This window comes from Hoplias malabaricus, chromosome 3, assembly GCF_029633855.1.
Source record: "Hoplias malabaricus isolate fHopMal1 chromosome 3, fHopMal1.hap1, whole genome shotgun sequence".
Lineage (NCBI taxonomy): Eukaryota > Metazoa > Chordata > Actinopteri > Characiformes > Erythrinidae > Hoplias > Hoplias malabaricus.
This window is the reverse complement of record NC_089802.1, coordinates 66955867-66972170: the sequence shown is the minus strand read 5'-3', so window position 1 is coordinate 66972170 and position 16304 is coordinate 66955867. Positions and strand designations below refer to the sequence as shown.

General features: G+C 38.7%; 2 protein-coding genes across 2 annotated transcripts in view; one reads left to right on the top strand and one right to left on the bottom strand.

Moving 5' to 3' along the window:
- szt2 (SZT2 subunit of KICSTOR complex) overlaps nt 1-4574 on the top strand; it is a 139745-nt gene extending 135171 nt beyond the window's left edge. Inside the window, exons 71-73 of the mRNA XM_066662886.1 lie at nt 1008-1121; nt 2591-2659; nt 2809-4574. Of these exons, the coding sequence (XP_066518983.1) occupies nt 1008-1121; nt 2591-2659; nt 2809-2952 (327 nt within the window). The 3' untranslated portion in view covers nt 2953-4574. The remainder of the gene's footprint in view (nt 1-1007; nt 1122-2590; nt 2660-2808) is intronic.
- hyi (hydroxypyruvate isomerase) lies at nt 4538-14649 on the bottom strand. Its single transcript, XM_066662887.1, has 8 exons — nt 14224-14649; nt 12945-13056; nt 10798-10912; nt 9718-9796; nt 9472-9521; nt 7145-7207; nt 6654-6795; nt 4538-5407 (listed from the first exon to the last, which is right to left on the bottom strand). Exons 1-8 carry the CDS (start codon nt 14420-14422, stop codon nt 5352-5354), a joined length of 816 nt encoding a protein of 271 aa, XP_066518984.1. The 5' UTR covers nt 14423-14649; the 3' UTR covers nt 4538-5351.
- Between the last annotated feature and the right edge of the window lie 1655 nt (nt 14650-16304).

Genomic DNA, 16304 nt, shown 5'->3' with positions numbered 1-16304 from the left:
GGAATAAATGTTTCAGGGAGAAAGTTAATAAAGTTATTTCAGCATAAAAAAAACTATTTAATGCATCTACTGAACTCAACAGCAGCAATGCTGTGTTTGTCATGTGATAAATCTATGTCACTAGAATCTGTCAAGCAAGTCAAGATCAAATTTGGTAAAATAAGTAATTAATATATGATACATGTCTCCAATATAATATACCAGGTACCTAATAAACTGACAATGGTGCATTCCAGTAACAGTCCCTGGGCAAGACACTCAACACATTTGTATACCTTTGTAATTAACTACTGAAAAGTCTGTTTGCAAATGTGGATTTTTCGTTCCACTTTCCCCACTAACAATGAGCTGGTGCTGGTTTCCGTGAACTAGTAAACCGCATTTCCACTGGCTTGAGAGCTAACGATTGCAAATCTGGATATAGGCAATTCCAAATATAATTTGGAACACAGGATAAGACAAATTTCTCTTGAGAACCATAACGGAGGTAATTAATTTGTTTCTTGTACAGAACATTGATGACTATTCTTGTGGTTGTCATGCTTTTAGTTATTAGTAAATGATGGAAACGCAGGTAAACCCTTAGCTGCTTGCATCACATTTTCAGAAGTACATAACCAGAAATATTATTGGGCCACGAAAACACTAACCTTGCTTGCAGAGAACAGTTTTATTACTGTGGAAAAGCATAGAACCATTCAAGAATCTGGCACTAACACCAGCAACATGGCATTGGTGAAGGGCACTGGACATTTGCTGGTTCAATTTCCACAGCCAGCAGGAAAATTGGAAGTGGGGTGATTGAAAGAACCATGTTGTCCTCCTCCCTCAGTGCAAGGCTGAGGTGGCCTTGAGCAAGGCAACTAAACCCCAACACACTCCCACTGCTCTGGTTATATGTTCAATGCCATGGATAGGTTACATGCAAGAGACACGTTTCATTGTTGGTTGTACAGTGACAAATGAGAAATTTGCTCAATTAAATCTGTTTATATGTGGATTCACAGGACTGTTTCCTGACCATGAGTCCTGCCTGGTACCAGAGTCTGATCAAAGTGCTGCTCTCACGTTTCCCTCAAAGCTGCAGGCACTTTGTGGACGATAGCGGAATTCAGTACCTGGTAAGTAGTGATGGGCGATATGAGAACAAATCAATATCACGATTACATTTGACCATGATTACGATTAATGAACAATTATTTTGTTTTTGTATTTTTGACCCTCACACTTCAGTGACGAGGCTTATGCTGTAAATACGCTCCAGTATTAAAGCTGGGATATTTTTTCTAATGTTACTGTGAGCTCGTTCCTCACTTGTTTTCTGAGCACTGTTTATATTTGGTGTGTGAATGTGCTTTTGTCCCTGAGAATCTTTATTATCAGCGTTTACATTTGACTTCTTTTTGTTCAGTGTCGTCTATATTATAGTTAAAACACACCACGTCCAAACCATAGACGCTGTGTTTTTCTTTGGTACGAGCTGCTCGAGTCTCTCGGTCGGCCTCTGCGTTCAGGTTGCTTCCATGTGGCAGACAGGGGCAGAATCACGTGACTACAGCTTGGTAGCGTGGTTTTAAAGGGACAGTACATGAACACACAGTGGGGACATAACAGAATAAAAATAACCAATATAATCGATACAGACACCATTATGTCTATTAGAAGTTCTGAATGTCGATTCCAATTGATAGCCCAGCCCTACTGGTAAGAGCTTTGTCATTAAATGTAGGTTTTATTTAACCTCCTTTAAACGACTTCAGTCTTGCACCTATTCAGGTGCTCAATACACAGAAATATTAACCTCCGCCTCCTGCAGCCCACGCCACCTGGCAGCAGTGTCATGTTCCCGCTCAACATGATGAATTCCATTTACATTTAAACATTTGACAGAAACACCAGGGCAGCAGTGCACTTTAATTACACCCCCTAATTCCTTTTGAGGAGCGCTTTTGAATTTTTTTTTTTTTTTTTTAAACCCTGCTATATACCATTTTTACATAAATCCACTCAGCAGCTGCCTTGAGTCACCTTGAAGAATTAAACTTGGCTTGGAGTTGCATTATTACACATACTTTGGGCACTTACTTGAGGTAAAAAGGAAGGGAAAAAAGAAGTGGGGGTGCGTGTGATAATCCGTTCAACATTTTTAGACCTTTGTGGTTTGCAGCGAAGGTCTACGTGGTGTTAAAATGTTAAACTCTCACAGGGGATTAGGTGAATTTTATGGGGAGTAATTGTCATCTCCTCCAAAGGGTCTGGAGGTTACTTCCAGCTAAATTCTGTAATTGAGAAACTTCACATCAAAAGAACTTGCCGTTTTAGAGATTTTTGTGCTGATGTTGTGAAAGCAGTTTGCGCCACATTCTCTGTAATTTTTTTTCCTTTCATACGTCCAAAAACAGACCTCCCCTCTGTTTGCATCTGTGCCTTTTTAACGCCTTAATGCTAGCTGACATTAAATGTATCATGCTCACTGGGGGGTTAATTTTAACATGAAAAAATGAGCAGAAGAATAAGGGAATTTAAATTCAGCTCTTTATGAATATCGTTAACATTTTTTTGTCTCTTCTCCCCTCTCTCTCCCCTCCAGGCTGTCCTAAACCAAAAGTTCACAGATTGTTTTGTGCTGGTCTTCCTGGATACCCAGGCAGGGAAAACGGTAAGCCATTGTATTTTCCAAATTCTTATCCCTGCCTGAATCTGGCCGATAACATTCATTTCCATATGTGAAAGCAACAGGACGCTAACTGCTGCATGAAATCGCACACTGATCACTCCTTTACCCTCCGTCTCCTGCTTTCTCTCCAGAGTCTCAAGGTTGTTTTCAGGGAGCCGTTGCCATCACAACCCCAGCCTGGCAACAGCCCCCCACCCCAGCTGGTCTCCATGTACCATCACCTGGAGTCTGTGATCAACACAGCCTGCTACAACCTCTGGACAGGTCTCCTGTAGCTCCCCACAGATGGAGTTGAAAGAGGAAAGACAGACACTAATCTTTGAAAAGCACCTGGAATGTACACACAAGCCTGCCCGATTATGAAGGACAAATCTCAGCTGTGTGCTGTAGATTGAAAATATCTGGTCTTAAAACCTTGACACAAATACACTTACAAAATACTCATACAAAAGAACACAAAATTACCTGATTTTTTTTTCTTTTGAAAAATTTTGTTGCCATTGCTCTATAAAAATCCTAGAAAATGAACTGACAAACCAAATAAATGTACCAGTGTGCATAGAAGAGGACATTGTGTAGATACTCAGCAATCACACAAAGGTACAGCACACCAACCCCAATGCTTAGCTTTGTTAGTGTTGGCTGAAAAATATTAGGTCATGGGTTTAAGTGGCTGTTTGACCTCTGAATGGATCCTGTTTGGCCAGACTGAGAGGAAAACTACCTCACAGTGAAGCAACTCGAATTGAATGGTGTTTACGTGTGAAGTGCTTACTGCCTTGGCCTCAGCGCTTTTCCATTTATGAAAATTGGTCCCATGAAATGAAGCTGTTTTTTTTTTTTATATATAGGTCTGAGAGCTCCACTGGCCAGCAGTACAGGCCGAAGTCACCATGCTGGTTGCCAAAGCCATACTCTGCTTACATTTTATTTTTTACATTGCTTGTTTTAGGGGCTGCACAATATGGATAAAGTTCCACATCTTGCTCTAAATTGTAGTTATAATGTAACGTAAGGTTTATTAAAACACATTACTGAATCTTTGAAATTACTGCCCTATACTAGACTGACCAACATTACTTTATATTTAGCATATTTGTTAGCTTATCTGAACACATGTATCATGTTATATATTAATACCGGTAGTACACAGTATATAACATGGCCACAAGTTTGTTGACACCTGCTCGTCAGACAATAACAGTATTAATGTGTTGTTTAGCCCCATTTCTGCATTAGCAGCTTCTGCTCTTCTGGGAAGGATTTACACTGGATGTTGGAACATGGCACTGCTCCACAGGCTAATGCCACAGGGTGTTATACCCCACAGCCAACATTTTGGTACGGGACATGGGGATATTCAGCTGAGATGCAGCTGCTCCTGAGGATCTCATTCAGTTTCAGGCTTTTGTATTGCGATTATACAAGCTGTGTCTACACAACAAAACATCTGTATCCACCTTAAATAGCTGATAGTGCTTACTGTGCAGCCCTAATAACCTTAGCTAGTTCTGACATCTCTTATAGTCAAGTAAAGCCTGTACTATTACTGAGTCCAAGGGTAACTTTCAATCATAACTGTAAGAGAAACATTAACTTGCCAATTATTCAATGAATCTTTCAGGTCCGCTGTATGTGACGCACACACACACACAAAAGACACTGAGTGCAGTGGTGTGTTAAGCTTTAAGCAGACGATGATGATGTTGATTATTGCTGTACATTAATGTGATTATTTGTGATATTACACTGCTAATGCTGCTGTAGCAGTGTTGGCTAATAGTTTTTTTCTTCCACCTTCTTAGCATTTTTACAATTTCCCCCCACTGCCATTATCTTCAACCCAGAAGTGCCTACATGTTTTTTTTTTTTTTTTTTTGCCTTTATTTCCTAAAGATGTGGATAGATGAATGATTGTTACATCACCATTGTGAAGAGAATCTTTGAAAATTACTGAGTCACTGAGTTTTATCGCCTTGGGGCTCATCGACAGCCTTACTGAAGGAAACGAAATATAACTGGGAGATTTTGAGGCTTTTCTGATTCAAATCTGTACTGTTGACTGAGACTTTTTTTTAACAGGGTGACACTGGACATACGCTTAAAAATGCAAGAAGCTAATCTTTAGCGACTGATGTGTGTAATTATGCAATATTATATTCAGCGATTTAAATGTCTTAGACTTGTATATTATGTATATACTGAACTGTTTGTATGTATAAAATGTAACATTAAACAATAAGTTAATTACTGAAGGTCTTTTTAATACAGTGTTGTGACATATGCAATGCACTTTTCCCCCCGATACAGACTCTTGTATTTTTTTTTTAGTATTTATGACGCTGTTGTCACAGGACTCCTTGATGAAGCGTTCAGTTCCAGGCTTATCTCCACCAGACAAAAGGCTCTATCTAAACAAGCAGATCAGTAAATGTGTGTGTAATTACTGCCCCAATTTCTCACAACATGCATGCTTTTGCTGGTCCAGATTTCTAAAAAAAAAAACACATGCACACACAAACACATGTTGAAAAGACCCATTTCTTCCCTGCAAAACACCACCACTTTAATGGTGGTAAGAGATTTCCGCCAAGATTAAATGTTGCTGATGGAGAACTGGAGGAGGAAGCGTAAGTTCAGTCTTGATCTTGATCTTGACACACTGCATTTTCTCTTACTTTTTGACCTCCCAATACTTTCTCAGCCAACCCAGGCCTGCTTCTGTGGAACCTGCAGAAAACCAGAGAATATTTAGTCTTTGTAATTTATTCCAAGGTTATGAGGTTAATTTAGCTAACACTTAGCATTATGCAAACTGCATGCCAGATGTCATAAGTCAGGTATAAAAATGGACGTGTGTCATGTACTTGATCCCCCCCCCCCACCCACCCACCCAAATTCTATAAAAGAGGCTGCCTCTGAATATTACTGGAACCTATTCATTTAGTCCAGTGCCCTACTAATTAAAATGAGGACTTACAATATGCAAAAAAAATTCATCAAGATTTATTTGCCATTACATTGCTGGTTTACAACGTTCTGTTCATCTGAAATGTATTTATAAAAGCTCAGGTAACAGTCAAAGTCTGAGTGCTGGACAAAGGCATGAAGACTGATTTATGCTTCTGCGTTGATACAAGACGGAGCCTATTCCATAGCCTGCACAAATGCCCTCTGTTGTTGTGAGCGATTTAACTGTGTTTGCATGTCTCTGGGGCGGCACGATGACTGTCTGTGAGGACTTTGGCGTGTTCTCCCTGTGTTCGTGTGGGTTTCCTCCCACAGTTTAAAAACACATGCTGGTAGGTGGATTAGATACTCAAATGTGTTTGTAGTTAATGTGTGTGTGTGTCACCCAGCAAAGGATAGTTGGCCCCTCCAAGGTGTCTTCCCGCCTTGCGCCCAGTGATTCCAGGTAGGCTCCAGACCCACCGTGACCATGAACAGATAATGAATGCGTATCTCTGAATATGTATGGTTGTCATTCAGAGATGCAGCTAACGTATCTACAAGCACACTTGCATGTAAAGTGAACAAGAGAGCAATATCTAAACCAGGATGTATAAAAAATAAAGGAACTCTCTGACCTTTCTCTCTGAATGAATACCTACTTCAGTGTTTTGTCCAATCATGTATAAACGTTCATAACGTGAATGCTTTGTTATTGTCCAAACAGCCTGTAGAATCCCATGCCTTTTGTTAAAAGAAGAAAAAAATTCCCTGGAGGACAATTTCTCCAGAGGTTTGCATAGTAACAAAAAATCGATGACCTGGAATTAAAATTCAGGGTTATTTTTTTTTTGTTTTAGTTTTTTTTTTTTTTTTTTTTAAATTAAGCCATTGCTCTGCTTGTTTTCTAACTGAGCCCTACACATTTTTGTGTTTGTCCTTCTCTAGCTGCTTACACATGGTGTAATACATAGCAGACAATGCTTAAAAGCATTCTTACTTAAAAGGTGGACTGTTTTGCACTCACCTGTGGGTTTGTATTCACAACCCACGTATCCCTGGTAGCCCAGTTTTTCCAGGAGGTTAAAGAGGTAAGGGAAATTGACCTCTCCTGGACTGTCTGGTTCGTGGCGGTCAGGAACTTGTGCGACCTGGACATGACCTGTGAGGTGAAGAGGTTATTACCAGTTACAACTCTTCAGAAGAGGAAAGTCCTACTTATATTGGTCTAGAGTAGTCACAGAACCAGAATTTTGACTTGACTTTATTAGATGGAAACAGATAATTGTTTAAAATATTTAACAAAATATTTTTTATACTTGATCTTATAACTATATTGGATTCTCCAAAGATGTCAGACTGCCAGTGCACTGCTAACTTAACCCACAGAGCTTTCCATTTATATTTCGATTGCAGTGATTACAGTGCACACATTTTAAAGCATGAAATGATGCCACCACGTTATTATCCAACTTGAAATTTCAAGTCTCTGTGTGGAGTGTGGAACTTGCCTATGAGGGGAAAGTATTTTTGGATGTTCTGGGTCAGGTTGCCATCCATTATCTGCCAGTGGTAAACGTCCTGTGTTGGGAGAGAAAAAAGATGGCCGCTGCCAAGAGCACACAGAGCAACCTCTACAGAGTTATTGTGATTTAGAGGAACTCTCATGCTTCTCAACTGCTGTTTTTCCTTCAGAGCCTTTAATCATACTTTGCTGCAGTCCCCGGCTTTTATGTTTCCTTAGACAGAGTAAAGCTGACAATAGAGGGCCAGCAGAGGCACATTAAAGTCTTTTCTCTCCTGCCTGGATGCAGGCGCAACAGCTGCAATGCTGCCTAATGCCCTTAGCCTGCCTCCAGCTAGGCACTGAACAAAGTCCCTAGATATGATTTATTTAGCTGAGAAATCAAAAAGAAAACACACACTGAAATGTGATTTCATTATCCACAGAAAGCAAGCAGGGCCAACTCACAAGCCATCTATAATGCACTAACTGCTTACAACACTGTCATTTCTGATCGCTGGTAACAGTTATGACCTGTTTCCATGGGGAATGAACACTTTAACAATTAAAATTACACTTTGGTGAGAATCAACACACTTTTGTTGTTTTTACCCTTTAATCCTATTTGATCAGCATCTTCTGTCTAATATTTGTTTCTTAGTACTGGAACTATTAAGTTAATGAATCCAATAAGTACAGAAAGCTTATTCAATTTGTATGCTTAAAAAAAATCATACTTTCCTCAAACTATGTTAATTTTGAACAGTTTTAATGCAACTGCACTGAACGATCACTTAATTAGGAACTCCTACCTTGTATCTGTACTTACTGTCCATTTTATCAGCTCCACTGACCACAGAGGAGCACTTTAGTTCAGCTCCACTGACCATACAGGAGCACTTTAGTTCAACAATCACAGTCTGTAGGCCACCCGTTTCTCTTCATAATTTTTTATCCCCATTTCACCCTGCTCTTCAATGGTCAGGGCCACCACAGGACCATCACAGAGCAGCTGCAGTGACACTGACGTGGTGATGGTACGTTACAGTGTGTCATACAAGTGGATCAGACATAGCAGTGCTGCTAGAGTTTTCAAATCCCCCACTGTCACTGTTGGACAGGGAATAGTCCACCAGCCAAAAATATTCAGCCAACAACATCCTGTGGGTGGCATCCTCTGTCCACTGATGAAGGACTAGAGGACAACCAGCACAAACTGTGCAGCAACAGATGTGTTATTGTCTTTGACTTTACCTCTTTAGAGTAGACCAACAAGGTAGGAGTTTCCGATGGAGTGGACAAACTCCAGGAACGCTGCTGTGTCTGATCCACACTCGTACCAGCACAACACATAAAAACACACCTCCACGATGTCAGTTTTGCTACAGCGCTGAGAATGATCCACCAGATAAATCATACCAGCTCTGTGGTGGTCCTGTAAAGGTCCTGACCATTCAAGAACAGGGTGAAAGGGGGCAAACAGATGGACAAGTATCAGTAATTGTAATTCAGTAGCTTCATGGCTTCAGTGCAAAACTGAAGAAATGCATTTTGAACAAGGGAAATTATGAATTATGTAAAGAAAAAAAAAAAACTAAAGCAACTGAACTTGCCCTACATGCAGACTGGAGCAAAAAGTTTTGCCATCGATGTTCTTTCTCTTCAGATTCCTTCACCACACTCTTCACACTCAACCCAGTTCACATACAGGTCAGAACATACTCTATGTTGTCAGAGCTGTAAAGGCTTTGAGTGTCTCAGAATTTCAGACAGTTGCTTCATAAGCATTCTGCTTCACATGTCTAGGTCTTATTGATAAAGAACTGCCAATATCAACATGATGAAGCTGGATTTATGTCACAGTGTGCAGCATTTGATTGGTTTGGGATAAAGTACCTGCAATAAATTCCAACAGAACGCTGGACTAAAAAGTCATAGCCCAGATGTTCATGACAGCCATGAGTGCCAACCACAATAACAATAACAACACACTGCCTGGCTCTGTCGGCTTGCGAGTTTTTATTCCAATAGTGAGGTGGAGTGGAAAAGAGCTACTTTAACTGAAGTTCACCCTGTTTAAGAATGCTAATGCTCTTATTATTCACTTAATATTGTGGAACTACACTCATTGTAGATGCGCAATTTATCCAAACCCTTTCAAATTTATTAATGAAGCACTGGTAACACTACACATACTGCAAATACATGTAGGAATATATATTCACAGTACAAAATCCAGTATGCAAAATGAAGCTAATGCAGCTAAGAAATTAGATGTTTAAAAGCTATTTATCAGAGCTCTGTGTTATTACAGATGTTCCTTAGTATCATATACACTCACCATTTGCAGCTTGATGTTGGGGCGGTCAACTTTCTGAAGGATTGCAGCCGCTATTAAAAACAAACCAACATTTTAATAGTGAATATACTGAGTTAACACGGCAGTGACTATGGAAAATGGGATTTTTTTTTCAGCGTATACATAAGCATCCTATAAAGCTCATATACACTCTGGATATGACAGTGTATGGTCCAAAAATGGAAGTAATATGGCTCGAAACTTCAGTAATGGTAATTTCAGTTTTACCTTGATGTGGTGAGTCCAGAAAATACTGAGGATCTGTTATCCTTGTGTTTATTGGCTCAATCAAGCCAAGAATCCCCTCCTGAAAATAAAGCAACTAATGTTCAAACGTTCCAGAGCTTGCAAAGTAAATAAACAACAGAGGCCTTTGCTATTCTGCAAATTACACTAAATAATATACAGTAGACATAATAAGCATTACTCAGAGTGCTGCGAACTGATGCTTCAAGCAGCTGTGCATTTGCTTTTGTTTTTAATCACATTCTTTCAAAGCACAGGTGGTGTGGAGATTAAACCACCGTAGAGGTATAGCCACTATCATCACCCGTTCATGATTATCCATTTACACTAGACCAAATAAGAATTCACCACCTGCTGGAACGCACATACGCCGTCTCTACACTTTAGACCAGTATCATTTCTCTCAGAAAAGGTTACTCTCAATACTAATTACATACCGTGAAACACAGCCTTCATTGTGTGATAAAGAAAGAGCAATGTAAAGGAGCTGAATTAAATTAACTGTGGTTGTGTGTGAAAGTCAAGGCAGCATCTGAGGCAGAGGGAGACCTTGCTGGTGTATGAAGTTTCCTTTTAACACTGTTAAGGTGGCTTTATGTGACTTTACTATAGAAAAAGTATTCTAAACAGCACTGCAAAATATTTCTTTACAAAGGTTTTTAAAGGCATTTTAATAACTGAGCCATATACTCTGTTGCCACATCTAACCTTCTCTCAGCTTTAAATGACATTTCTGTTGGATTTTCAAAGACGTGTGAGTAACTGCATCCTTTGCATTCTCAGAAATGATGCACTTCTCAGCCTGTTTTGAAAGATCCTATAGAAAGTGTTAGCATTCAGTGATGTAGCCAGCTAGAAATGCAGCCCACCTCAGCTGCAGTCTTAGTTTTAAGACATGTCTCACATATGCCTTCTTGATTGCAACATAGGCTACAATGAGGGACTGCTATTAAAAAGCTATAAAGTGGAGGAGCCATAAAACTATAACAGAGATATACACACTTATTAAAAATTCATATAGTCGTCCATGACTGAAGGTTGCATGTTAGTGGTTTGTTTCACCTTTGCAAGGACATCTGCAGCGTATCTTAGGTTTTGTACAAAGATAGCTTCCATTTCCACAGTTGCGGCCGATCTTTGCTTCCCTGCAGGTACTCTCCCTGCCATCAGATGGATCCTGGATATTAAAAATAAAATTAAAAATAAACGAAAGATGGCTATCACAAAAGCTTAAGATAGTAATTACTGCATTAACTTCAAGCTTTTTCAAATAATTTAGGGGTAATATCATGACACGAACCATTTTTAAGCTCTGGCTCTTTTTTCGTTTTATTACTATTATTATTATTATTATTACTATTACTTTTACAGAGTATTGCTGAATCTCCAAAATAGTGCCTAAAATGTTTTGTTTTGTGTGTACAAACTCAATAAAGCATATTTTATGTTTAGAGTGTTGTTCTAATCAAGCATTAAGCTTCATGGACATTAACAATAAAATAACACCATTTCAATTCAGTTTTCAGTTTTACAAACTGATGCTTCTCTAGAGATTCCACAAGCCTATTTCAGATCCTAGTCCCCCTCCACCCCCACCCACCCCTTTTAGAAGATCCATGTGTCAACTGCATAATAAAATAAAATACATCAACAGCAAAGATAAAAGAAAAAGGAAAAAAAGTTTATTTGTCCAAAACGCTGACGTAGATTATCTTGAAACTTTTGTTAGGGAACTGGTTTAAGCTCTAGATTTTTTTTTAAGCTACAAAAATGTATGCTATGTCTCTATAAACATGATTGCTACACACTGATGCAGTGGTTCGGTTTGAAAGGGTGGAGTTTTTTAATGAAGATAGCATCATATTATGCATCATGTTTGCACAACACTTATTTCAGGGGCAGATGTGGGGCAAGTGGTACCAAAAATATAATTTTACAATCTTAACCCTCTTAACCACACTATTGACCTGCACTCTATTTTGTCAGGAAAGTTTGTAGGTCACATTTTTAATATGTGAACAGCATTTTCATTATTTATAATTTATTTATTTATTTTTTTCACGTTTTAACACTATGACGCAGAGTGGCTCAAGTGCAAACGGAATGAACAAATTTCAGTAAATTGTATTGAACTGCTGATAGGTGGATTAAACTGAGATACGATAAACCTAGGGATGAACAACCAACACTTTACTACTGTACAAGGTGAGTCATTAATATGGATACACATTAATAAAATGGGAATGGTTGGTGATATTACCTTCCTGTTTGTGGCACATTAGTATATGGGAGGGGGGAAACTTTTCAAGATGGGTGGTGACCATGGATCCAACTTTTGTTTTTTCAATGGGAAGAGGGTCATGTGACACATCAAATTTATTGGGAATTTCACAAGAAAAACAATGGTGTGCTTGGGTATCCGTAGTTTCAGGTGCTGCACATCTCGTATCTTCACAGCATAGACAATTGCCTTCAGATGACCCTAAAGATAAAAGTCTAAGGGGGTCAGATCAGGAGACATTGGGGGCCATTCAACTGGCACACGACGACCAATCCACTTTCCAGGAAACTGTTCATCTAGGAATGCTCGGACCTGACACCCATAATGTGATGGTGCACCATCTTGCTGGAAAAACTCAGGGAACGTGCCAGCTTCAGTGTATGAGGAGGAAAACACATCATCATGTAGCAATTTCGCATATCCAGTGGCCTTGAGGTTTCCATTGATGAAGAATGGCCCCACTATCTTTGTATCCCATATACCACACCATACCATCAGGATGTGCAGCACCTGAAACTACGGATACTGGAAGCCTGTGCTAGCATTTCTCCTGCGTTGTTGCTATCAGTGTATGAAGAATGGGAGAAGAGGGTTGCATTGACAATCCAACACAATGGGCAGCACTTTGAACACATTTTATAAGTGGTCAGAAACTTGTAAATAACTCATGAAAGAATAAAGTTACATTAAAACCACACAGTTGTTTTTCTTGTGAAAATTTGATTTGTCACATGACCCGCGTCCTATTGAAAAACCAAAAGTTGGATCCAAAATGGCCGCCATGGTCACCACCCATCTTGAAAAGTTTCCCCCCTCCCATATACTAATGCGCCACAATCAGGAAGTTAATATCACCAACCATTCCCATTTTATTAAGGTGTATCCATATAAATAGCCCATATATATATATATATATTCAATACAATACCTTTTGCAGTCTAGTACTTTGGCATACTGAATGGCCTGAGCCAAACCCTGCCTGAAGTCTTGCTCCCTTCCTGGTACAGCACCCAGGCCCAAGTCACCATTTTTTAAATCACCTGGAAAAGGTACATGAACAGCATTTAATATTCACAAATATCTTGCCATTTTCTTTTAATCAACTGAACAAATATCCAATAATAAAGCAGCATACATAATAGGCCTTATGTTCATGAAATGTTCAATATTGGGCAGATAAAAGTTCATCACTGGAGGTAGGGAGGTCAAAACTTGCTTGATCTTAAGTTAGGCTAGATAAACTGTGGTAATCTGTACCCTTTGTAATTATAGGTATAGTTTCTGGTCTAAAACAATGAAATTTGATCCTAGTTATGCATATAATATATATCATTATATATATATATATATATATATATGTACATATCATCATTATCAATTGTGTGTATCAGTGATAGATTGATGTCTGAAAAAAGACACATCATGAATAGCTTTCACTTATTTTATTTATTGAACAGTAATATTTGGGTATGTTCCAGTCTAATATACGCATTATTTAATATCATTTTATTCAGTATTTAAAATAAGAATAATTATTTATGAAGATGTCATTTCTAGTTTTAAAAAATTACAGTTCATTCTTAACATCTCTAGCACAGTGTGTCTTTTGGCAAAATAAATCTACAGTTAAAATAAAAATGAAAATAAAATGTTGTAGTCTGTTTCTTTTGTGCTATTTGTTTGTTTACATTAAACTGTCCTTTTGTCCTGTAAAGACCTTTTTAACGTCATGTGTTTGGACCGTGTACCTTTCGTTAATTGGTTTTCCATTTTAATCTCTAACAGGAAGATAATATACGTGTCACATAAACGCCACCGTTCTGCTGCGGTTTCGCAAATTTACTTATAGCACCCATGTCCCCAATGTGCTTAGAAATCTCAGCATATTTATATTTATTACAATATTGCTCCGTAAGACCGAGAGATGTGGACCGATTACCCGAGTACGGTTCGTGGGGGGGCGTGGCTGCACCTGAACGCCATTACTCCACTGCCCGAAAAGCATCATAGGATCTGTAGTTTTTGCGCCAACCTCGCTAAACACTCTGCGTTGAGAAGTCTCACTTTAGAAACTACAAATTATACCACCCAGTAGAGTTAAACTCGTGACAAGAAATGCGAAAATTTAAACCATTTACTTGAAAAGAAATAGATCGGTGTCTTGTTTAAAAACACAAAAAAAGCAGCAGCCAAATATCTCCTCTTACCCGGTGGAGTGTTTATAAGAGCCACTTCCAGTCCGTTTTGCTCTGTGACTCTTCGGAGCTCTGCCGGGTCGGAGTCGTAGAGCCACGCCGCCTCCAGCGCCTGGAAGCCGGCTGTGGCTGCTGCTTGCGCTCGCTGAGTGAACTCCGGCAATTCCGTGAACAACCAGGATATATTGGCACAAAACTTTAGCGCTGCCATTTTCCCTCTCTTTCACTTTGCCTCGAGTTAACTGAATATGGGTTCTTACGCAAATAACGTATCTAAAGAAGCAGTCAGATTAATGGAGTTCAGTTGAATTAATGATATTTGACGTTTTAACCTTTATGGAAACACTACCAAATCACTTCAATTGTCATTTATTTGTCAATAAAAAAATCTAATGTCTTTAACAGCAGCAGAAAACATTTCATTGCATGGTATGGTATGTCCGCGCTACGCGCATGCGTTCTATAATCCTGCACTTTAGTCTCAGTTCAACGGAGAATTTCAGAGCAGCGTCCGTTGGAACTGCAGCTCCAACGGACCGAGACATCCTAGCTGGATTTTTTTTAATAGTTGAAATGACAGACGATCAGCAGGGTAAAATTAACAATAAGTAAATAAGCAGATGAGAAAATATAGTATAGCGATATCACCTAGTTTTTCCCGCATTAATAAGTAACTTGTGATTATTTTAGGATGCCTAGTCATTATTTTGAGATGCTTCTCAATATTTTAAAATACAGAGTTATAATCTTAAGATTCTGTCAAGTGAAGAATAAGTGCCATACCATAGCCCAATATCTTCTTGACAGAAAGGGCCCCCCACTCCTCACATGTCCTAAAATTAGATCAATTAGATACAAATCAACTTTATATTCATTACAAATCTTTAACGCTGTGTGTTTGATGTGGTATGTAGTATCTCAATAATGATAGCAAATTACTTGATTTAAAAAAGTTCTAATTTAAAATGTTTGTAATGTGACAGAAATTGGCTTTCACAATACATAAGGATTGTCAAGACAAATAAAGTATAAATCATTGTAATGTGTATTTTACTTTATTTATTTTAGCATTAACTTATCAATTTGTGAGAGGCAAAAAAAAAACATTATTTTTGAAAACTGGAAATATGGATACTTGTGAATAAAGAATTTACAAAATGAAGGTGGGGTGGCATGGTGGTGCAGCAGGTTGTGTTGCAGTCACACAGCTCCAGGGACCTGGCGGTTATGGATTCGAGTCCTGCTTCAGGTGACTGTCTGTGAGGAGTTTGGTGTGTTCTCCCTGTGTGTGCATGGGTTTCCTCCGGGTGCTCCAGTTTCCACCTACAGTCCAAAAACACATGTTGTTAGGTGGATTGGTGATAGTGTCAAATGTGTAGGTGTGAGTGAATGTGTGTATGCGTGTCACCCTGTGAGGGAGTGGCACCCAATGTTACCCAGTTACAGATAATGAATAAAGGTGTAAATTAGGAATTAACTCACTCTCTCCTTCAATACGATCTCACGTGTTCACATGGACAAATTTGGACATTTGGTGCTACTATTAGAATGTCTTTTAAACATGGCTATAAATGTTTGTTAAAATGAATCATGCACAAATATTCTGGCGGAAATCAAAGATTAGTCTTAACAATTCACTGGAAGTGTGCTTTCTATATAGATTTGTAGTGAACAACTTTTACTTTAGGAGGAGCAGAAAGTTTTTATACATGTATTGTTTAAATGGTGATCTGTTTGTTATGTGATGAAAGATATCAAAACTTATCAATACAATTACGAATGAACTTGTCTGTGTTACCACAAACTATTCTCAATAACTTGAGAGATGTTCTTAAATTATAGTATTTTCAGGTGCAAGTGTGGTTTTATTTATGGCAGAGCTTATAGTATGCAAACAGGTTTTTAAAAATATACAAGGAAAACTACATTTATTGTTGAAATGGAAGCAATTTTAATAGCTGGCTGTTGGCAGCACTATATTTAGAGGGAGTGCTAAGATATGGATACTTCTTGACTTTCTGAACTTCTTCACTTCTTGAATTTCTGATCCTTCTTGTTCTGTGTGTCGGTATTTCTATTACAGATGTAGTATA

Excerpts from the sequence above, each read along its gene's own strand:
- hyi (XM_066662887.1), bottom strand. The coding sequence starts at position 14,422 with ATGGCAGCGCTAAAGTTTTGTGCCAATATATCCTGGTTGTTCACGGAA. Across the intron at positions 10,913-12,944 it reads AAAGTACTAGACTGCAAAAG|GATCCATCTGATGGCAGGGA; the intron begins GTATTGTATTGA and ends TTTAATATCCAG. Across the intron at positions 9,522-9,717 it reads TCTGGACTCACCACATCAAG|CGGCTGCAATCCTTCAGAAA; the intron begins GTAAAACTGAAA and ends TGTTTTTAATAG.